This window comes from Cololabis saira, chromosome 18 (assembly GCF_033807715.1).
Source record: "Cololabis saira isolate AMF1-May2022 chromosome 18, fColSai1.1, whole genome shotgun sequence".
Lineage (NCBI taxonomy): Eukaryota > Metazoa > Chordata > Actinopteri > Beloniformes > Belonidae > Cololabis > Cololabis saira.
The window spans coordinates 40,752,279-40,776,965 of record NC_084604.1 but is presented as its reverse complement, the minus strand read 5'-3'; the positions used below and the strand labels follow the sequence as shown (position 1 = coordinate 40,776,965).

Below are 24,687 nucleotides of genomic sequence, written 5' to 3'. Positions count from 1 at the left end.
CTGTTTCACTCTACCAACAAGGAAAAGAATTGTCACACAACTTTTATTACCCATTTTAGATTATGCTGATGTTGTCTACCAGAACACTTATGAACACACATCTTAAACCCCTCAACGTAATTTACAACAGTCTCTGTAGACTTGTCTTACGTGCCCAAACCGAACTCACCACTGCTCCATGTATCAATCATTAAACTGGTTTAATCAGCTCAAGATGACAACACCACTGGCTCCAACTCATGTTCAAATGTATCCACTTTAGTTATCCATCTTACTTAAAACAATATTTGATTCCATATAAATTTTCGGGCTGGTGTAGTTGAGGACCCAGATGCAGGAGTTCCAAAAAACAGGGTTTTATTTACAAAAAGGGCAAGAACCAAAAACGCTGCAGAACAGGATTATCAAAACACTAGAGCAAAAACCGAAGGACACATGAAGGAAGGAAACAGTACGGACCGACAAGGAGCAAGGGAAAGACAAGACCAGATATACACAAGGGGGTAACGAGACACAGGTGCAGACAATCAGGGCAGATGGAAGACAGGCGGGGCAAAACAGAAACACAAGCTGGGGGAAATGTCAAACACTGACATACATCCTCATATTCTCTCAGAAACACTCAGAAACCCTACTTTTTTTGTTCCTTTGACGTTTAAAGAAATTGGCAGACGTGCTTTTAAGTTCAAAGCTTCATCAGACTGGAACAACCTACCCATCAATATAAGAAAACTTAATTCATTACATCTCTTTAAAAACTCACTATATTCCAACCTCAATAAGTTTCCTGTAGTGGTATTGCCTTCTCATTTTATTTATATTTATTTTATATATAATGTATCTATTTTTTCATATATTGTATCATAATGATGACGACAATGACTATTATTAATATTAATATTGTTGTTCTTGTTGCTATTACTGCATTATATGCAGTGTTTACTTGTGCTCTTTGGGTGTGGTAGGCCTTGACTGGTGTGTGTTTGTGTGTGAGAGCCTTATTTATTATGTATGTTGTATGTAACTGTACTGGGATACTGTAATGTTTTTTACTGTGTTGTATGTTTTTTGTTGGACCCCCTCGAAAACGAGATGATTCATCTCAAGGGGCTATCAATTAATACATTTACTTACAAGTTGTTTCTAGGATCTTTCCAGAGACCAGAACATGGCCTCACGTCACCAAACACCTTTATTACAGGAGACAACCTGGACCTGGATCTGGATCTGGACCTGAACCTGGACCTGGACCTGGACCTGGACCTGGTCCTGGACCTGGACCTGAACCTGGAACTGGACCTGGACCTGGAACTGGAACTGGACCTGGTCCCAGCTTTGTGTCCTTGAAGAGTGATGCATCAAAGGAGTTTTTCATCGGTTTTAAAGATGATCCTGGTTTTCCTTCAGAGAGGTGAGTTGTTTGTAAACGTTGTTTCTGAAAAACGTAACTGAGACTGAAACGTTTTCATCGTAACATGTTTAAAGTGAACATTTCTCTGTTTTGCTGCCATTCTTAGATAGTTGTTGATGTTTCCAGAAACACAGCAGACTATAAAGGGGGTGTTGGAGTCTCTTCTGAGTGACTGTAGTTCAGCGGTTTGTCCAGCAGGGGCATCTTTCTGCTGTGGTTGCAACATCATTTAGGGAGGAAGTTCTCCTCAGGTGGACGGTGTTGCTGGATGCAGGAGGACAGACGGTTCCTGGAACCATGTGAACATTGATCTGGTGAGAAGCTGGTCTTTGTGGACACTTGCTGGACCTTCTTGTACCTCCAGATTGAGAGCTTGTACTGGGAGAAAGACGTGGACGTTCTCAGTCTCAGGAGGATCAGAGAACCTTTAACATGACAGGAAGTCCTCTGGTGGACTGTCCTCATCCAAACATGACTCCATGGACCTTCAGACATAATGTGACCTGGTTCTTCATGATTCCTCCACAGAGTGGACCAGCAGATCTCAGAGTCCCCCAGCGGTCCGTCTGTCCAGCAGCATCAGACCCAGCTGGACTCCGTCTTTCAGGTCTGTACATGAACAACAACTGTCTCCATCTGTCCTGATGTCCATCTGCATGCCGGTCTCTGGAGACCAGTGGACTGTCAGTCTGTCCATCATGGACCTGATGTTTGTCTCCATGCTGGTCTCTGGAGACCAGTGGACTGTCAGTCTGTCCATCATGGACCTGATGTTTGTCTCCATGCTGGTCTCTGGAGACCAGTGGACTGTCAGTCTGTCCATCATGGACCTGATGTTTGTCTCTGTGGTTTCAGTCTGGTTGTGTCCTTCATGTGGTCTTCTGTTCCAGCTGCTGGAGGACGACATCGTCATGTTTGTGAAGGACGAGCTGAAGAAAATCCTGAAGGTTCTGAGCCCAGATTACCCAGAATCCTCAGAGAGTCTGGAGGAGTATGAAGATGAAGAGCAGAAGAGCATCAGAGAGACATTCATGAAGATCACAGTGAAGTTCTTGAGGAGGAGGAAGCAGGAGAAGCTGGCTGACCTCCTGCAGAGCAGTAAGACGTTTCTCTGAACATCTGAGCTGCTGGATAAACAACACCCAATGTCTCAGTAGATGACCAACATTCACAGATCAGACACAACATTAAACCCACTGGAAGGTGGAGGAACTCAGCTCATCTTCTGTTAGGAACATCTCATTAATAGGGTCATTAATATCCCAGTAAATAGTTTTATTCTAAAGAGTTGAACCATGTGGATTCAATATTCAGTTCCAGCAAACACAAAACAAACACAACCCGTGAGTCTGAAGTGAATCATAGAGGAAACACTGTTGTTGTTCCTCTGATTGATCGGAGGGTTTTTGGGAGGAAAACGCTTCAATACTCCTCATTGAACGGCTGATCAGTGAATGTTGAAATGTTGATTCTTTAGAGGAAGTAGAACTTGTTGTGGGCTGGGTTTAATCACTAAGTGGTTTTCTTTATTTTATCTTTATTTAGATACCGTCGATGCAGTTTGTCAATCCAAACTCAAAGTTCGGCTGCAGAAGAAGCACCAGCATGTGTCTGAGGGGATCACTAAAGCAGGAAAGACAACCCTTCTGGAGCAGATCTACACGGAGCTCTACATCACAGAGGGAGGGACCGGAGAGGTCAACCATGAACATGAAGTCAGACAGATTGAAGCAGCTTCCAGGAAACCAGACGGAGCAGAAACAGCCATCAGACAGGAAGACATCTTTAAACCCCCACCTGGAAGAGGAGGACCAATCAGAACGGTGATGACGAAGGGAGTGGCCGGCATCGGGAAAACAGTCCTAACACAGAAGTTCACTCTGGACTGGGCTGAAGGCAGAACCAACCAGGACATCCAGTTCCTGCTTCCATTCACCTTCAGACAGCTGAATGTGCTGAGAGAGGAGAAGTTCAGCTTGGTGGAACTAGTTCATCACTTCTTCTCTGAAACCAAAGGAATCTGCAGCTTTGAAGAGTTCCAGGTCGTGTTCATCTTTGACGGTCTGGATGAGTGTCGACTTCCTCTGGACTTCCACAACTCTACAATCCTCAGTGACCCCAGAAGTTCCACCTCAGTGGACGTGCTGCTGACAAACCTCATCAGGGGGAACCTGCTTCCTTCTGCTCGTCTCTGGATCACCACACGACCCGCAGCAGCCAATCAGATCCCTCCTTACTGTGTCTCCATGGTGACAGAAGTCAGAGGGTTCACTGACCCACAGAAGGAGGAATACTTCAGGAAGAGGTTCAGAGAAGAGGAGAAGACCAGCAGGATCATCTCCCACATCAAGACATCACGGAGCCTCCACATCATGTGCCACATCCCAGTCTTCTGCTGGATCACTGCTACGGTCCTGGAGAACGTCCTGGAGAACGTCCTGGAAACCAGAAATCGAAGGCAGCTGCCCAAGACCCTGACTGAGATGTACATCCACTTCCTGGTGGTCCAGGCTAAACTGAAGAAGGTCAAGTATGACGGAGGAGCTGAGACGGATCCACACTGGAGTCCAGAGAGCAGGAAGATGGTGGAGTCTCTGGGAAAACTGGCTTTTGAGCAGCTGCAGAAAGGAAACCTGATCTTCTATGAACGAGACCTGAGAGAGTGTGGCATCGATGTCAGAGAGGCTTCAGTGTACTCAGGAGTGTTCACCCAGATCTTTAGAGAAGAGAGCAGCCTGTACCAGGACCAGGTCTTCTGCTTCATCCATCTGAGTGTTCAGGAGTTTCTGGCTGCTCTTCATGTCCATCAGACCTTCATCAGCTCTGGAGTCAACCTGCTGGGAGATCAACGAACAACTCACCCTTCTTCAACCGGTCTCTATCCGACAGCTGTAGACTGGACCTTACAGAGTCCAAACGGACATCTGGACTTCATCAACTCTGGAGTCAACCTGCTGGGAGATCAACGAACAACTCACCGTTCTTCAACCGGTTTCTATCAGACACCTGTGGACTGGACCTTACAGAGTCAAAACGGGCATAAGACCTTCATCAACTCTGGAGTCTACCTGCTGGGAGATCAACGAACAACTCACCGTTCTTCAACAGGTTTATATCAGACACCTGTGGACTGGACCTTACAGAGTCAAAACGGGCATATGACCTTCATCAACTCTGGAGTCTACCTGCTGGGAGATCAACGAACAACTCACTGTACTTCAACCGGTTTCTATCAGACAGCTGTGGACAAGACCTTAAAGAGTCCAAACGGACACCTGGACTTGTTCCTGCGCTTCCTCCTGGGTCTTTCAGTGGAGACCAATCAGAACCTCCTACAAGGTCTGATGACATCAAACCAAAGAAGTTCACAGAACAATCAGGAAACAGTTGAATACATCAAGGTTAAGATCAGTGGGGATCTGTCTGCAGAGAGAAGCATCAACCTGTTCCACTGTCTGAATGAACTGAATGATCGGTCTCTGGTGGAGGAGGTCCAACAGTCCCTGAGGTCAGGACGTCTCTCCACAGATAAACTGTCTCCTTCTCAGTGGTCGGCTCTGGTCTTCATCTTACTGTCATCAGGAGATCTGGAGGTGTTTGACCTGAAGAAGTTCTCAGCTTCAGAGAAGGCTCTATGGAGGCTGCTGCCGGTGGTCAAAGCCTCCAAAAAAATTCTGTAAGTATCAACCTCAACGCGATTTAACACAAACTTTACTGAAGACCAGCAGAACAGTTGGAGACACAACTACATTTTCTTCCATAACAGGGAAATAAACTGGTTGTTGTTGTTTTCTTCTGTCTGCAGACTGAGTGGCTGTAACCTCTCAGGGAACATCTGTCCACTTCTGTCCTCAGTTCTCAGCTCTCAGTCCTCCAGTCTGACAGAACTGGACCTGAGCAACAACGACCTGCAGGATTCTGGACTGAAGCAGCTGTGTCCTGGACTGGAGAGTCCACACTGTAAACTGGAGTCTCTCAGGTCAGGATTCATTCCGTCTTTTCCAGGTCCAGTGAACATGCTGCTAAACGTGTCTGCAGCAGGACACTTGAGCAGAGAACATGCAGCAGACCTGTGTTGTGTGTCTGCAGCAGGACACCTGAGCAGAGAACATGTATAGACCTGTGTTGTGTGTCTGCAGGCTGTCAGGCTGTCTGATCTCAGAGGAAGGAAGTTCTTCTCTGGTCTCAGCTCTGACCTCCAATCCCTCCCACCTGAGAGAGCTGGACCTGAGCTACAACCATCCAGGAGAGTCAGCAGGGAAGCTTCTGTCTAGACTGGAGGATCCCCGCTGGAGACTGGACACTCTCAGGTAGGACACTCTCATGTAGGACACTCTCAGGTAGGACACTCTCAGGTAGGACACTCTCAGGTAGGACACACTCAGGTAGGACACTCTCAGGTAGGACACACTCAGGTAGGACACACTCGGTTAGGACACTCTCAGGTAGGACACTCTCAGGTAGGACACTCAGGTAGGAGACACACTCAGGTAGGACATTCTCTGGTAGGACACTCAGGTAGGACACTCTCAGGTATGACACTCTCAGGTAGGACACTCTCAGGTAGGACACTCTCAGGTAGGACACTCAGGTAGGACACACTCAGGTAGGACACACTCAGGTAGGACACTCTCAGATAGGACACACTCAGGTAGGACACTCTCAGGTAGGACACACTCAGGTAGGACACTCTCAGGTAGGACACACTCAGGTAGGACACTCAGGTAGGACACTCTCAGGTAGGACACTCTCAGGTAGGACACTCTCAGGTAGGACACTCTCAGGTAGGACACACTCAGGTAGGACACTCAGGTAGGACACTCTCAGGTAGGACACTCTCAGGTGGGACACTCAGGAAGGACACTCTCAGGTAGGACACTCTCAGGTAGGACACTCTCTGGTAGGACACACTCAGGTAGGACACTCTCAGGTAGGACACTCAGGTAGGACACACTCAGGTAGGACACTCTCAGGTAGGACACTCTCAGGTAGGACACACTCAGGTAGGACACTCTCAGGTAGGACACTCTCAGGTAGGACACACTCTGGTAGGACACTCAGGTAGGACACTCTCAGGTAGGACACTCTCAGGTAGGACACTCAGGTAGGACACTCTCAGGTAGGACACTCTCAGGTAGGACACTCTCAGGTAGGACACTCTCTGGTAGGACACTCAGGTAGGACACTCTCAGGTAGGACACTCTCAGGTAGGAGACACTCAGGTAGGACACTCTCAGGTAGGACACTCTCAGGTAGGACACACTCAGGTAGGACACTCTCAGGTAGGACACACTCAGGTAGGACACTCTCAGATAGGACACACTCAGGTAGGACACTCTCAGGTAGGACACACTCAGGTAGGACACTCTCAGGTAGGACACTCTCAGGTAGGACACTCAGGTAGGACACTCTCAGGTAGGACACACTCAGGTAGGACACTCTCAGGTAGGACACTCTCAGGTAGGACACACTCAGGTAGGACACTCAGGTAGGACACTCTCAGGTAGGACACTCTCAGGTAGGGCACTCAGGAAGGACACTCTCAGGTAGGACACTCTCAGGTAGGGCACTCAGGAAGGACACTCTCAGGTAGGACACTCTCAGGTAGGAGACACTCAGGTAGGACACTCTCAGGTAGGACACTCTCAGGTAGGACACACTCAGGTAGGACACTCTCAGGTAGTACACTCTCAGGTAGGACACACTCAGGTAGGACACTCTCAGGTAGGACACACTCAGGTAGGACACTCTCAGGTAGGACACACTCAGGTAGGACACTCTCAGATAGGACACACTCAGGTAGGACACTCTCAGGTAGGACACACTCAGGTAGGACACTCTCAGGTAGGACACACTCAGGTAGGACACTCAGGTAGGACACTCTCAGGTAGGACACTCTCAGGTAGGACACTCTCAGGTAGGACACACTCAGGTAGGACACTCAGGTAGGACACTCAGGTAGGACACTCAGGTAGGACACACTCAGGTAGGACACTCTCAGGTAGGACACTCTCAGGTAGGACACTCTCAGGTAGGACACTCAGGAAGGACACTCTCAGGTAGGACACTCTCAGGTAGGACACTCTCAGGTAGGACACTCTCTGGTAGGACACTCAGGTAGGACACTCTCAGGTAGGACACACTCAGGTAGGACACTCTCAGGTAGGACACTCTCAGGTAGGACACTCTCAGGTAGGACTCTCAGGTAGGACACTCTCAGGTAGGACACTCTCAGGTAGGAGACACTCAGGTAGGACACTCTCAGGTAGGACACACTCAGGTAGGACACTCTCAGGTAGGACACTCTCAGATAGGACACTCTCAGGTAGGACACTCTCAGGTAGGACACTCTCAGGTAGGACACTCTCAGGTAGGACACTCTCAGGTAGGACACTCTCAGGTAGGACACACTCAGGTAGGACACTCTCAGGTAGGACACTCAGGTAGGACACTCTCAGGTAGGACACTCAGGTAGGACACTCAGGTAGGACACTCTCAGGTAGGGCACTCAGGTAGGACACTCAGGTAGGACACTCTCAGGTAGGATACTCAGGTAGGACACTCTCAGGTAGGACACTCAGGTAGGACACTCAGGTAGGACACTCTCAGGTAGGATACTCAGGTAGGACACACTCAGGTAGGACACTCTCAGGTAGGACACTCAGGTAGGACACTCAGGTAGGACACTCTCAGGTAGGGCACTCAGGTAGGACACTCAGGTAGGACACTCTCAGGTAGGACACACTCAGGTAGGACACTCTCAGGTAGGACACTCAGGTAGGACACTCTCAGGTAGGACACTCAGGAAGGACACTCTCAGGTAGGACACTCTCAGGTAGGACACTCTCTGGTAGGACACACTCAGGTAGGACACTCTCAGGTAGGACACTCAGGTAGGACACACTCAGGTAGGACACTCTCAGGTAGGACACTCTCAGGTAGGACACACTCAGGTAGGACACTCTCAGGTAGGACACTCTCAGGTAGGACACACTCTGGTAGGACACTCAGGTAGGACACTCTCAGGTAGGACACTCTCAGGTAGGACACTCAGGTAGGACACTCTCAGGTAGGACACTCTCAGGTAGGACACTCTCAGGTAGGACACTCTCTGGTAGGACACTCAGGTAGGACACTCTCAGGTAGGACACTCTCAGGTAGGAGACACTCAGGTAGGACACTCTCAGGTAGGACACTCTCAGGTAGGACACACTCAGGTAGGACACTCTCAGGTAGGACACACTCAGGTAGGACACTCTCAGATAGGACACACTCAGGTAGGACACTCTCAGGTAGGACACACTCAGGTAGGACACTCTCAGGTAGGACACTCTCAGGTAGGACACTCAGGTAGGACACTCTCAGGTAGGACACACTCAGGTAGGACACTCTCAGGTAGGACACTCTCAGGTAGGACACACTCAGGTAGGACACTCAGGTAGGACACTCTCAGGTAGGACACTCTCAGGTAGGGCACTCAGGAAGGACACTCTCAGGTAGGACACTCTCAGGTAGGAGACACTCAGGTAGGACACTCTCAGGTAGGACACTCTCAGGTAGGACACACTCAGGTAGGACACTCTCAGGTAGTACACTCTCAGGTAGGACACACTCAGGTAGGACACTCTCAGGTAGGACACACTCAGGTAGGACACTCTCAGGTAGGACACACTCAGGTAGGACACTCTCAGATAGGACACACTCAGGTAGGACACTCTCAGGTAGGACACACTCAGGTAGGACACTCTCAGGTAGGACACACTCAGGTAGGACACTCAGGTAGGACACTCTCAGGTAGGACACTCTCAGGTAGGACACTCTCAGGTAGGACACTCTCAGGTAGGACACACTCAGGTAGGACACTCAGGTAGGACACTCAGGTAGGACACTCAGGTAGGACACACTCAGGTAGGACACTCTCAGGTAGGACACTCTCAGGTAGGACACTCTCAGGTAGGACACTCAGGAAGGACACTCTCAGGTAGGACACTCTCAGGTAGGACACTCTCAGGTAGGACACTCTCTGGTAGGACACTCAGGTAGGACACTCTCAGGTAGGACACACTCAGGTAGGACACTCTCAGGTAGGACACTCTCAGGTAGGACACTCTCAGGTAGGACTCTCAGGTAGGACACTCTCAGGTAGGACACTCTCTGGTAGGACACTCAGGTAGGACACTCTCAGGTAGGACACTCTCAGGTAGGAGACACTCAGGTAGGACACTCTCAGGTAGGACACACTCAGGTAGGACACTCTCAGGTAGGACACACTCAGGTAGGACACTCTCAGGTAGGACACACTCAGGTAGGACACTCTCAGATAGGACACACTCAGGTAGGACACTCTCAGGTAGGACACACTCAGGTAGGACACTCTCAGGTAGGACACACTCAGGTAGGACACTCAGGTAGGACACTCTCAGGTAGGACACTCTCAGGTAGGACACTCTCAGGTAGGACACTCTCAGGTAGGACACACTCAGGTAGGACACTCAGGTAGGACACTCAGGTAGGACACTCAGGTAGGACACACTCAGGTAGGACACTCTCAGGTAGGACACTCTCAGGTAGGACACTCTCAGGTAGGACACTCAGGAAGGACACTCTCAGGTAGGACACTCTCAGGTAGGACACTCTCAGGTAGGACACTCTCTGGTAGGACACTCAGGTAGGACACTCTCAGGTAGGACACACTCAGGTAGGACACTCTCAGGTAGGACACTCTCAGGTAGGACACTCTCAGGTAGGACACTCTCTGGTAGGACACTCAGGTAGGACACTCTCAGGTAGGACACTCTCAGGTAGGAGACACTCAGGTAGGACACTCTCAGGTAGGACACACTCAGGTAGGACACTCTCAGGTAGGACACTCTCAGATAGGACACTCTCAGGTAGGACACTCTCAGGTAGGACACTCTCAGGTAGGACACTCTCAGGTAGGACACTCTCAGGTAGGACACTCTCAGGTAGGACACACTCAGGTAGGACACACAGGTAGGACACTCTCAGGTAGGACACTCAGGTAGGACACTCAGGTAGGACACTCTCAGGTAGGGCACTCAGGTAGGACACTCAGGTAGGACACTCTCAGGTAGGATACTCAGGTAGGACACTCTCAGGTAGGACACTCAGGTAGGACACTCAGGTAGGACACTCTCAGGTAGGACACTCAGGTAGGACACTCAGGTAGGACACACTCAGGTAGGACACTCTCAGGTAGGACACTCAGGTAGGACACTCAGGTAGGACACTCTCAGGTAGGGCACTCAGGTAGGACACTCAGGTAGGACACTCTCAGGTAGGATACTCAGGTAGGACACTCTCAGGTAGGACACTCAGGTAGGACACTCAGGTAGGACACTCTCAGGTAGGACACTCTCAGGTAGGACACTCTCAGGTAGGACACTCAGGTAGGACACTCTCAGGTAGGACACTCTCAGGTAGGACACTCTCAGACTGGACACTCTCAGGTAAGACACTCTCAGGTAGGACACACTCAGGTAGGACACACTCAGGTAGGACACTCTCAGACTGGACACTCTCAGGTAGGACACTCTCAGGTAGGACACTCTCAGACTGGACACTCTCAGGTAGGACACTCTCAGGTAGGACACTCAGGTAGGACACTCTCAGGTAGGACACTCTCAGGTAGGACACTCTCAGACTGGACACTCTCAGGTAGGACACTCTCAGGTAGGACACTCTCAGGTAGGACACACTCAGGTAGGACACACTCAGGTAGGACACTCTCAGACTGGACACTCTCAGGTAGGACACTCTCAGGTAGGACACTCTCAGGTAGGACACACTCAGGTAGGACACACTCAGGTAGGACACACTCAGGTAGGACACTCAGGTAGGACACTCTCAGGTAGGACACACTCAGGTAGGACACTCTCAGACTGGACACTCTCAGGTAGGACACTCTCAGGTAGGACACTCTCAGACTGGACACTCTCAGGTAGGACACTCTCAGGTAGGACACTCTCAGACTGGACACTCTCAGGTAGGACACTCTCAGGTAGGACACTCTCAGGTAGGACACTCTCAGTTAGGATACTCAGGTAGGACACTCTCAGGTAGGACACAGGAGACACTCTCAGGTAGGACACTCTCAGGTAGGACACAGGAGACACTCTCAGGTAGGACACTCTCAGGTAGGACACTCTCAGGTAGGACACAGGAGACACTCTCAGGTAGGACACTCTCAGGTAGGACACACTCAGGTAGGACACAGGAGACACTCTCAGGTAGGACACTCTCAGGTAGGACACAGGAGACACTCTCAGGTAGGACACTCTCAGGTAGGACACAGGAGACACACTCAGGTAGGACACTCTCAGGTAGGACACACTCAGGTAGGACACAGGAGACACTCTCAGGTAGGACACTCTCAGGTAGGACACAGGAGACACTCTCAGGTAGGACACTCTCAGGTAGGACACTCTCAGGTAGGACACTCTCAGGTAGGACACTCTCAGGTAGGACACTCTCAGGTAGGACACTCTCAGGTAGGACACTCTCAGGTAGGACACACTCAGGTAGGACACTCTCAGGTAGGACACTCAGGTAGGACACTCAGGTAGGACACACTCAGGTAGGACACTCTCAGGTAGGACACTCTCAGGTAGGACACTCAGGTAGGACACTCTCAGGTAGGACACTCTCAGGTAGGACACTCAGGTAGGACACTCTCAGGTAGGACACTCTCAGGTAGGACACACTCAGGTAGGACACTCAGGTAGGACACTCTCAGGTAGGACACTCTCAGGTAGGACACTTTCAGGTAGGACACTCTCAGGTAGGACACACTCAGGTAGGACACTCAGGTAGGACACTCTCAGGTAGGACACTCTCAGGTAGGACACTCAGGTAGGACACTCTCAGGTAGGACACTCTCAGGTAGGACACTCTCAGGTAGGACACTCTCAGGTAGGACACTCTCAGGTAGGACACTCAGGTAGGACACTCTCAGGTAGGACACTCAGATAGGACACACAGGAGACACTCTCAGGTAGGACACACTCAGGTAGGACACTCAGGTAGGACACACTCAGGTAGGACACTCAGATAGGACACACAGGAGACACTCTCAGGTAGGACACACTCAGGTAGGACACTCAGGTAGGACACTCTCAGGTAGGACACTCAGGTAGGACACTCTCAGGTAGGACACTCAGGTAGGACACTCTCAGGTAGGACACTCTCAGGTAGGACACTCTCAGGTAGGACACTCTCAGGTAGGACACTCAGGTAGGACACTCAGGTAGGACACTCTCAGGTAGGACACTCTCAGGTAGGACACTCTCAGGTAGGACACTCTCAGGTAGGACACTCTCAGGTAGGACACTCAGGTAGGACACTCTCAGGTAGGACACTCTCAGGTAGGACACTCTCAGGTAGGACACTCAGGTAGGACACTCAGGTAGGACACTCAGGTAGGACACTCTCAGGTAGGACACTCAGGTAGGACACTCTCAGGTAGGACACTCTCAGGTAGGACACTCAGGTAGGACACACTCAGGTAGGACACTCTCAGGTAGGACACTCTCAGGTAGGACACTCTCAGGTAGGACACTCAGGTAGGACACTCTCAGGTAGGACACACTCAGGTAGGACACTCTCAGGTAGGACACTCAGGTAGGACACACTCAGGTAGGACACTCTCAGGTAGGACACTCAGGTAGGACACTCTCAGGTAGGACACTCAGGTAGGACACTCAGATAGGACACACAGGAGACACTCTCAGGTAGGACACACTCAGGTAGGACACTCTCAGGTAGGACACAATCAGGTAGGACACACTCAGGTAGGACACTCTCAGGTAGGACACTCTCAGGTAGGACACTCAGTTAGGACACTCTCATGTAGGACACTCTCAGGTAGGACACTCAGGTAGGACACTCAGGTAGGACACTCTCAGGTAGGACTCTCAGTTAGGACACTCTCAGGTAGGACACTCTCAGGTAGGACACACTCAGGTAGGACACTCTCAGGTAGGACACTCAGGTAGGACACTCTCAGGTAGGACACTCAGGTAGGACACTCAGGTAGGACACAGGACACTCTCAGGTAGGACACACTCAGGTAGGACACTCTCAGGTAGGACACACTCAGGTAGGACACTCTCAGGTAGGACACTCTCAGGTAGGACACTCTCAGGTAGGACACTCAGGTAGGACACTCTCAGGTAGGACACTCTCAGGTAGGACACTCTCAGGTAGGACACTCAGGTAGGACACTCAGGTAGGACACTCAGGTAGGACACTCTCAGGTAGGACACTCAGGTAGGACACACTCAGGTAGGACACTCTCAGGTAGGACACTCTCAGGTAGGACACTCAGGTAGGACACACTCAGGTAGGACACTCAGGTAGGACACTCTCAGGTAGGACACACTCAGGTAGGACACTCTCAGGTAGGACACTCTCAGGTAGGACACTCTCAGGTAGGACACTCAGGTAGGACACACTCAGGTAGGACACTCTCAGGTAGGACACACTCAGGTAGGACACACTCAGGTAGGACACTCTCAGGTAGGACACTCTCAGGTAGGACACTCTCAGGTAGGACACTCTCAGATAGGACACACTCAGGTAGGACACTCTCAGGTAGGACACTCTCAGGTAGGACACTCTCAGGTAGGACACTCTCAGATAGGACACACTCAGGTAGGACACTCTCAGGTAGGACACTCTCAGATAGGACACACTCAGGTAGGACACACTCAGGTAGGACACTCTCAGGTAGGACACTCTCAGATAGGACACACTCAGGTAGGACACACTCAGGTAGGACACTCAGGTAGGACACACTCAGGTAGGACACTCTCAGGTAGGACACTCTCAGGTAGGACACTCTCAGGTAGGACACTCAGGTAGGACACACTCAGGTAGGACACTCTCAGGTAGGACACTCTCAGGTAGGACACTCTCAGGTAGGACACTCTCAGGTAGGACACTCTCAGGTAGGACACTCTCAGGTAGGACACACTCAGGTAGGACACTCAGGTAGGACACTCTCAGGTAGGACACTCTCAGGTAGGACACACTCAGGTAGGACACTCTCAGATAGGACACACTCAGGTAGGACACACTCAGGTAGGACACTCAGGTAGGACACTCAGGTAGGACACTCAGATAGGACACTCAGGTAGGACACTCTCAGGTAGGACACTCAGGTAGGACACTCAGATAGGACACTCAGGTAGGACACTCTCAGGTAGGACACTCTCAGGTAGGACACTCTCAGGTAGGACACTCTCAGATAGGACACACTCAGGTAGGACACACTCAGGTAGGACACTCTCAGGTAGGACACTCTCAGATAGGACACACTCAGGTAGGACACACTCAGGTAGGACACTCAGGTAGGACACTCTCAGGTAGGACACTCTCAGGTAGGACACTCTCAGGTAGGACACTCAGGTAGGACACTCAGGTAGGACACTCTCAGGTAGGGCACTCAGGTAGGACACTCAGGTAGGACACTCTCAGGTAGGACACTCAGGTAGGACACTCTCAGGTAGGACACTCAGGTAGGACACTCTCAGGTAGGACACTCTCAGGTAGGACACTCTCAGGTAGGACACTCAGGTAGGACACTCTCAGGTAGGACACTCAGGTAGGACACTCTCAGGTAGGACACACTCAGGTAGGACACACTCAGGTAGGACACTCTCAGGTAGGACACACTCAGGTAGGACACTCTCAGGTAGGACACTCAGGTAGGACACTCTCAGGTAGGACACACTCAGGTAGGACACTCAGGTAGGACACTCTCAGGTAGGACACTCTCAGGTAGGACACTCTCAGGTAGGACACTCAGGTAGGACACTCTCAGGTAGGACACTCTCAGGTAGGACACTCTCAGGTAGGACACTCTCAGGTAGGACACTCTCAGGTAGGACACTCTCAGGTAGGACACACTCAGGTAGGACACTCTCAGGTAGGACACTCAGGTAGGACACTCTCAGGTAGGACACTCTCAGGTAGGACACTCTCAGGTAGGACACACAGGTAGGACACACTCAGGTAGGACACACTCAGGTAGGACACACTCAGGTAGGACACTCTCAGGTAGGACACTCAGGTAGGACACTCAGGTAGGACACTCTCAGGTAGGACACTCTCAGGTAGGACACAGGAGACACTCAGGTAGGACACACTCAGGTAGGACACACTCAGGTAGGACACTCTCAGGTAGGACACTCTCAGGTAGGACACTCTCAGGTAGGACACACTCAGGTAGGACACTCTCAGGTAGGACACTCTCAGGTAGGACACAGGAGACACTCAGGAAGACACACTCAGGTAGGACACACTCAGGTAGGACACTCTCAGGTAGGACACTCTCAGGTAGGACACTCTCAGGTAGGACACTCTCAGGTAGGACACTCTCAGGTAGGACACTCTCAGGTAGGACACTCTCAGGTAGGACACTCTCAGGTAGGACACACTCAGGTAGGACACTCAGGTAGGACACCCAGGTAGGACACTCTCAGGTAGGACACTCAGGTAGGACACTCTCAGGTAGGACACTCTCAGGTAGGACACTCTCAGGTAGGACAGTCAGGTAGGACACTGAAGTAGGACACTCAGGTAGGACACTCTCAGGTAGGACACACTCAGGTAGGACACTCTCAGGTAGGACACTCAGGTAGGACACTGAAGTAGGACACTCAGGTAGGACACTCAGGTAGGACACACTCAGGTAGGACACTCTCAGGTAGGACACTCAGGTAGGACACTCAGGTAGGACACTGAAGTAGGACACTCAGGTAGGACACTCAGGTAGGACACACTCAGGTAGGACACTCTCAGGTAGGACACACTCAGGTAGGACAGTCAGGTAGGACACTGAAGTAGGACACTCTCAGGTAGGACACTCAGGTAGGACACACTCAGGTAGGACACTGAAGTAGGACACTCAGGTAGGACACTCTCAGGTAGGACACACTCAGGTAGGACACTCAGGTAGGACACTCTCAGGTAGGACACTCAGGTAGGACACTCTCAGGTAGGACACTCTCAGGTAGGACACTCTCAGGTAGGACACAGGACACTCTCAGGTAGGACACTCTCAGGTAGGACACACTCAGGTAGGACACACTCAGGAAGGACACTATCAGGTAGGGCACTCAGGTAGGACACACTCAGGTAGGACAGTCAGGTAGGACACTCTCAGGTAGGACACTCTCAGGTAGGACACTCTCAGGTAGGGCACTCAGGTAGGACACTCTCAGGTAGGACACACTCAGGTAGGACAGTCAGGTAGGACACTGAAGTAGGACACTCAGGTAGGACACACTCAGGTAGGACACTGAAGTAGGACACACTCAGGTAGGACACTCTCAGGTAGGACACACTCAGGTAGGACACACTCAGGTAGGACACTCTCAGGTAGGACACACTCAGGTAGGACACTCAGGTAGGACACTGAAGTAGGACACTCAGGTAGGACACACTCAGGTAGGACACTGAAGTAGGACACACTCAGGTAGGACACTCTCAGGTAGGACACTCTCAGGTTGGACACTCTCAGGTAGGACTTACTCAGGTAGGACACTCAGGTAGGACACTCTCAGGTAGGACACTCAGGTAGGACACTCTCAGGTAGGACACTCTCAGGTAGGACACTCTCAGGTAGGACACACTCAGGTAGGACACTCAGGTAGGACACTCAGGTAGGACACTCTCAGGTAGGACACACTCAGGTAGGACACTCAGGTAGGACACTCTCAGGTAGGACACTCTCAGGTAGGACACTCTCAGGTAGGACACACTCAGGTAGGACACTCAGGTAGGACACTCTCAGGTAGGACACTCTCAGGTAGGACACTCAGGTAGGACACTCTCAGGTAGGACACTCTCAGGTAGGACACACTCAGGTAGGACACTCTCAGGTAGGACACAATCAGGTAGAATACTCAGGTAGGACACTCTCAGGTAGGACACTCTCAGGTAGGACACTCTCAGGTAGGACACTCTCAGGTAGGACTCTCAGGTAGGACACTCTCAGGTAGGACACTCTCAGGTAGGACACTCTCAGGTAGGACTCTCAGGTAGGACACTCTCAGGTAGGACACTCTCAGGTAGGACACTCTCAGGTAGGACACACTCAGGTAGGACACTCTCAGGTAGGACACTCTCAGGTAGGACACACTCAGGTAGGACTCTCAGGTAGGACACACTCAGGTAGGACACTCAGGTAGGACACTCTCAGGTAGGACACACTCAGGTAGGACACTCTCAGGTAGGACACTCTCAGGTAGGACACTCTCAGGTAGGACACTCTCAGGTAGGACACTCTCAGGTAGGACACTCTCAGGTAGGACTCTCAGGTAGGACACTCTCAGGTAGGACACTCTCAGGTAGGACACTCTCAGGTAGGACACACTCAGGTAGGACACTCTCAGGTAGGACACTCTCAGGTAGGACACACTCTCAGGTAGGACACTCAGGTAGGACACTCTCAGGTAGGACACTCTCAGGTAGGACACTCTCAGGTAGGACACACTCAGGTAGGACACTCTCAGGTAGGACACTCTCAGGTAGGACACTCTCAGGTAGGACACACTCAGGTAGGACACACTCAGGTAGGGCACTCTCAGGTAGGACACTCTCAGGTAGGACACTCTCAGGTAGGACACTCTCAGGTAGGACACACTCAGGTAGGACACACTCAGGTAGGGCACTCTCAGGTAGGACACTCTCAGGTAGGACACTCTCAGGTAGGACACTCTCAGGTAGGACACTCTCAGGTAGGACACTCTCAGGTAGGACACTCTCAGGTAGGACACTCTCAGGTAGGACACACTCAGGTAGGACACACTCAGGTAGGGCACTCTCAGGTAGGACACACTCAGGTAGGACACTCTCAGGTAGGACACTCTCAGGTAGGACACTCTCTGGTAGGACACTCTCAGGTAGGACACTCTCAGGTAGGACACTCTCTGGTAGGACACTCAGGTAGGACACTCTCAGGTAGGACACTCTCAGGTAGGAGACACTCAGGTAGGACACTCAGGTAGGACACTCAGGTAGGACACTCTCAGGTAGGACACTCTCAGGTAGGACACTCTCAGGTAGGACACTCTCAGGTAGGACACTCTCAGGTAGGACACTCTCAGGTAGGACACACTCAGGTAGGACACTCTCAGGTAGGACACTATCAGGTAGGACACACTCAGGTAGGACACTCTCAGGTAGGACACACTCAGGTAGGACACTCAGGTAGGACACTCTCAGGTAGGACACTCTCAGGTAGGACACTCTCAGGTAGGACACTCTCAGGTAGGACACTCTCTGGTAGGACACTCTCAGGTAGGAGACACTCAGGTAGGACACTCTCAGGTAGGACACACTCAGGTAGGACACTCTCAGGTAGGACACTCTCAGGTAGGACACTCTCAGGTAGGACACTCTCAGGTAGGACACACTCAGGTAGGACACTCAGGTAGGACACACTCAGGTAGGACACTCAGGTAGGACACTCTCAGGTAGGACACTCTCAGGTAGGACACTCTCAGGTAGGACACTCTCAGGTAGGACACTCTCAGGTAGGACACACTCAGGTAGGACACTCTCAGGTAGGACACACTCAGGTAGGACACACAGGTAGGACACACTCAGGTAGGACACTCTCAGGTAGGACACTCAGGTAGGACACTCTCAGGTAGGACACTCTCAGGTAGGACACACTCAGGTAGGACACTCTCAGGTAGGACACACTCAGGTAGGACACTCTCAGACTGGACACTCTCAGGTAGGACACTCTCAGGTAGGACACTCTCAGGTAGGACACACTCAGGTAGGACACTCTCAGGTAGGACACACTCAGGTAGGACACTCTCAGGTAGGACACTCTCAGGTAGGACACTCAGGTAGGACACTCTCAGGTAGGACACAGGAGACACTCTCAGGTAGGACACTCTCAGGTAGGACACTCTCAGGTAGGACACTCAGGTAGGACACTCTCAGGTAGGACACAGGAGACACTCTCAGGTAGGACACACTCAGGTAGGACACTCTCAGGTAGGACACACTCAGGTAGGACACACTCAGATAGGACACACAGGAGACACTCTCAGGTAGGACACTCTCAGGTAGGACACTCTCAGGTAGGACACTCAGGTAGGACACTCTCAGGTAGGACACTCTCAGGTAGGACACTCTCAGGTAGGACACTCTCAGGTAGGACACTCAGGTAGGACACTCTCAGGTAGGACACAGGAGACACTCTCAGGTAGGACACTCTCAGGTAGGACACAGGAGACACTCTCAGGTAGGACACTCTCAGGTAGGACACTCTCAGGTAGGACACAGGAGACACACTCAGGTAGGACACTCTCAGGTAGGACACTCTCAGGTAGGACACTCTCAGGTAGGACACTCTCAGGTAGGACACTCTCAGGTAGGACTCTCAGGTAGGACACTCTCAGGTAGGATACTCAGGTAGGACACTCTCAGGTAGGACACACTCAGGTAGGACACTCAGGTAGGACACTCTCAGGTAGGACACTCTCAGGTAGGACACACTCAGGTAGGACACTCAGGTAGGACACTCAGGTAGGACACTCTCAGGTAGGATACTCAGGTAGGACACTCTCAGGTAGGACACACTCAGGTAGGACACTCAGGTAGGACACTCTCAGGTAGGACACTCTCAGGTAGGACACACTCAGGTAGGACACTCTCAGGTAGGACACTCAGGAGACACTCTCAGGTAGGACACTCTCAGGTAGGACACACTCAGGTAGGACACACAGGTAGGACACACTCAGGTAGGACACACTCAGGTAGGACACTCTCAGGTAGGACATACTCAGGTAGGACACCCTCAGGTAGGACACTCTCAGGTAGGACACTCTCAGGTAGGACACTCTCAGGTAGGACACTCAGGTAGGACACTCTCAGGTAGGATACTCAGGTAGGACACTCTCAGGTAGGACACTCTCAGGTAGGACACACTCAGGTAGGACACTCTCAGGTAGGACACTCAGGAGACACTCTCAGGTAGGACACTCTCAGGTAGGACACACTCAGGTAGGACACACAGGTAGGACACACTCAGGTAGGACACACTCAGGTAGGACACTCTCAGGTAGGACATACTCAGGTAGGACACCCTCAGGTAGGACACACTCAGGTAGGACACTCTCAGGTAGGACACTCTCAGGTAGGATACTCAGGTAGGACACTCTCAGGTAGGACACTCTCAGGTAGGACACTCTCAGGTAGGACACTCAGGTAGGACACTCTCAGGTAGGACACTCAGGTAGGACACTCTCAGGTAGGACACTCTCAGGTAGGACACTCTCAGGTAGGACACTCTCAGGTAGGACACACTCAGGTAGGACACTCTCAGGTAGGACACTCAGGTAGGACACTCTCAGACTGGACACTCTCAGGTAGGACACTCTCAGGTAGGACACTCTCAGGTAGGACACTCTCAGGTAGGACTCTCAGGTAGGACACTCAGGTAGGACACTCTCAGGTAGGACACTCTCAGGTAGGACACTCTCAGGTAGGACACTCAGGTAGGACACTCTCAGGTAGGACACTCTCAGGTAGGACACTCTCAGGTAGGACACACTCAGGTAGGACACTCTCAGGTAGGACACTCAGGTAGGACACTCTCAGACTGGACACTCTCAGGTAGGACACTCTCAGGTAGGACACTCTCAGGTAGGACACACTCAGGTAGGACACTCTCAGGTAGGACACTCAGGTAGGACACTCTCAGGTAGGACTCTCAGGTAGGACACTCTCAGGTAGGACACTCTCAGGTAGGACACTCTCAGGTAGGACACACTCAGGTAGGACACTCTCAGGTAGGACACTCTCAGGTAGGACACTCAGGTAGGACACTCAGGTAGGACACTCTCAGGTAGGACACTCTCAGGTAGGACACTCAGGTAGGACACTCTCAGGTAGGACACTCTCAGGTAGGACACTCTCAGGTAGGACACTCAGGTAGGACACTCTCAGGTAGGACACTCTCAGGTAGGACACTCTGACATCTCTGCTTCCTCTGAGAGACTGATCTGGTCTGACCCTCCTCCTCCTTCCAGGGTGGAGCCTGCTGGACAACGATGGCTGACACCAGGTCTGAGGAAGTGTAAGTGTGTTTTTATTCAACCATCTTCACTCGTTCATGAGTCCATCAGTGATCAATAACTGATCAATAATAACTGCAGCTGCTTGTTTGTTCTCTCCATCAGATTCCTGTCAACTCACCATCGACACAAACACAGTCCACAAGGACATCAAACTGTCTGATGACAACAGGAAGATGATGTTTGTGGAGAAGTATCAGTCATATCCTGATCATCCAGACAGGTTTGATGTCTATCAGCAGCTGCTGTGTAGAGAAGTTCTGACGGGTCGCTGTTACTGGGAGGTCCAGTGGAGCGAATGGGTTTCTGTATCAGTGAGTTACAGAAGAATCAGCAGGAGAGGAGACTCTGATGACTGTAGGTTTGGAGGAAACGATCATTCCTGGAGTCTGGACTGTTATCCAGGTGAGTACCATGTCCTTCACAATAAAAGACCAACATCCACCACCTCCTCATCTCCATGTCCAGACTCTGGCAGAGTAGCAGTTTACGTGGACGTTCCTGCTGGAACTCTGTCCTTCTATGAAGTCGTCTCTGACAGACTGATCCACCTCCACACCTTCAACACCAGCTTCTCTGAACCTGTCTCTGCTGGATTTGGATTCTGGTTCAGTCCTGGTTCCTCAGTGTCTCTGTGTCCAGTTTAGTCTCCAGAGTCTCCGGTCAGAGAAACTGTCTCTGTTGGATCCTGGACTTGGACTCTGGTTCTGGTTCCTCAGAGTCTCCATGATGATGAAGATGATGATGATGATGATGATGATGATCATGATGATGATGATGATGATGATGATGATGAAGGAGATGATCACCATTTATCTTACATTTTTTGGTTTATTGTATTTTATTTGATCTTTTTCACATTTAAACATTAAATAATTTACTGGATGTTGATGTTTGATCATAAATTAAATTTGTATCTATCTATTCTTGTTTTATTCTTGATTCTGTCTCTAAATGTTTTCATGTTTGACTCTAGATTCTTAAAGTCTTGTTTCTTCCCTGAAAGAAAGTTTGAACTTGAAATCTAAACATTTCCATTTTCCATTCAACTTTTACAGTTTTTACAATATTTGATGGATTTATCTGATTGTTTTAATTGGATTCCTTCAGTTTTCAAAGTTGTTAATGTAAAAATGAGGTGAGAAGATGGAAATATTCATGTAACATCCATCATGTAAAAACATCAGCAGCATGTGTAAAAGTATTCAAGTACTGGATCAGTGTGAAGATGAAGTGATGACTCCTCTTCCTCTCTGACCTTCAACTCCTGGGTGGAGGTCACATGTTCTCTTGGTGCTGGTGAGGGTTTCTGCAGGAACTCCAGCTTCCTCTCACTGCTTCACCTAAATGGAGGGATGAAACCTGGTCTGGATGGATGGAGGGATGAGACCTGGTCTGGATGGATGGAGGGATGAGACCTGGTCTGGATGGATGGAGGGATGAGACCTGGTCTGGATGGATGGAGGGATGAGACCTGGTCTGGATGGATGGAGGGATGAGACCTGGTCTGGATGGATGGAGGGATGAGACCTGGTCTGGATGGATGGAGGGATGAGACCTGGTCTGGATGGAGGGATGAGACCTGGTCTGGATGGATGGAGGGATGAGACCTGGTCTGGATGGATGGAGGGATGAGACCTGGGGCCTGTACTACGAAGCAAGTTCAACATATCCAGGATATCTTTTCCTTATCCAGATTCACTAAGCGGGACAATTGCAATCACGCTAAGCGGTCACACGACGGCGGTTATCAACTCGGTATATCAACCCAGGTTTCTCCAATCTGGATATGAGCGCGTGCACATAAAAGGGGCGGTGTTTTCAGCGCATGACCAATCGCAAGCATGGAGAAGTCCGCTGTCAGAGCCGCTTATTTCAGTAGCGAAGAGCAAACAATAATTTTACGGAAATATGATGAGTATAGGCATATAATACAGGCAAAAAGCAACACAGTTGCAGCTGCAAAATGCAGGAAAGACAGCTGGCAAAAGATCGCTGACTGTATAAATGCGTAAATTCATAGGGATATAAACATATATTTGAATATTCTGGGAATCTTAATCTTAAACTGTAAACCATGATCAGCAATATTAAAATAATAAAAGGCTTGCAATATTTCAGTTGATTTGTAATGAATCCAGAATGTATGACATTTTTTTTGTTTTTGTGTTTGCATTACAGAAAATCACAATATTCTAATTTTCTGAGACAGTCTGTATATATAACTATTGTTGTTGACCGATAACTTGTGCTGATGCTGTACCAAAGAATTGGGTTTATTTATTTATTTTATTTAATTTTTTATTTTTTCAGGAGGGGGGTGTTTAGTATTTTAAAGTGACTTCTCAGAATGTTCGAGGGACGAAATTGAAAATCCCTTTTTTGCTATCCCCTTACAAATGCATCTTCTTTTTCATTTCTTCTTGATTTATTTATTTAATTGGTATTAGTTTTGGATTGACTGTACATCGGATTTTGGGTGATGATTTGTTTTATTTATTCATTGATTGATTTATTTTTTATTTTCTCCTCCACCTCTTTTTTCTTTTTTTCGGATCGTTCATAGGTACTCATCAGGGAAAGCAAAGGGGTTTTGGTGGTCCCTGAATACGCGTTCCCTTCGGAGGGATCCTCTCACGATCCGCTTCGAAAGGGCATGTCATTTTCCAAGAGAGCTGATTGGTCAGTGGGCGGTGCTTTTACACCCGGCGATCTGTATCTCGAACATAACCTGCTCCGGAGCAGGTTAGCGGTTCAGCATAAGTTACCATGGCGATGTACCCCGCTAAGAAGTGAACCACTGTCGTAGTCCTGAAAACCCAGGGTTAAACCTGAAGTTACCTCGCTAACCTCAAATCCCGCTTCGTAGTACAGGCCCCTGGTCTGGATGGATGGGGATGAGTTTTGTACATCTGAATTTTTTTGTGCTTACGTGTAAATTCCACTCACGGATTCACGTTGAAATCCACGCACTCTTAGTCGATGAGGCCCCTGCTCTCCAGCTGCTCATAGAATAAATATCTCCTCCATCAGGCAGAAATGTTTTGTTTTCCAAATTCTTTAAAACATCTTCCCTCTTTACGAGTTCTCAGATCGTTGATGTTTTTACTTCCAATCCATGACTTAAGCACAACACTGTAGGAAACAGCTGAATCT

At 50.2% G+C, this 24,687-nt stretch overlaps 2 protein-coding genes and 1 long non-coding RNA gene across 3 annotated transcripts; all 3 read left to right on the top strand.

The window, feature by feature from the left end:
* The first annotated feature begins 1,318 nt into the window (after positions 1-1,318).
* Positions 1,319-2,362, top strand: LOC133464603 (uncharacterized). Its single transcript, XR_009784490.1, has 3 exons — positions 1,319-1,411; positions 1,940-2,018; positions 2,302-2,362. It is a non-coding gene; the product is annotated as an uncharacterized LOC133464603 (long non-coding RNA).
* A 53-nt stretch (positions 2,363-2,415) lies between these two features.
* Positions 2,416-5,185, top strand: LOC133464843 (protein NLRC3-like). The gene is made up of 3 exons (XM_061747030.1): positions 2,416-2,509; positions 2,957-4,624; positions 5,178-5,185. Exons 1-3 carry the CDS (start codon positions 2,443-2,445, stop codon positions 5,183-5,185), a joined length of 1,743 nt encoding a protein of 580 aa, XP_061603014.1. The 5' UTR covers positions 2,416-2,442.
* A 38-nt stretch (positions 5,186-5,223) lies between these two features.
* Positions 5,224-22,325, top strand: LOC133418507 (neoverrucotoxin subunit alpha-like). The gene is made up of 4 exons (XM_061707231.1): positions 5,224-5,390; positions 5,551-5,721; positions 21,487-21,533; positions 21,637-22,325. Exon 4 carries the CDS (start codon positions 21,708-21,710, stop codon positions 22,176-22,178), a length of 471 nt encoding a protein of 156 aa, XP_061563215.1. The 5' UTR covers positions 5,224-5,390; positions 5,551-5,721; positions 21,487-21,533; positions 21,637-21,707; the 3' UTR covers positions 22,179-22,325.
* Positions 22,326-24,687: the final 2,362 nt, after the last annotated feature.

What these genes read in the sequence shown, in the direction of transcription:
- LOC133418507 (XM_061707231.1), top strand. Translation starts at nt 21,708, where the DNA reads ATGATGTTTGTGGAGAAGTATCAGTCATATCCTGATCATCCAGACAGG.
- LOC133464843 (XM_061747030.1), top strand. Translation starts at nt 2,443, where the DNA reads ATGAAGATCACAGTGAAGTTCTTGAGGAGGAGGAAGCAGGAGAAGCTG. An exon ending in GGCTGACCTCCTGCAGAGCA is followed by an intron (nt 2,510 to 2,956) that starts GTAAGACGTTTC and finishes ATCTTTATTTAG; the next exon opens with ATACCGTCGATGCAGTTTGT.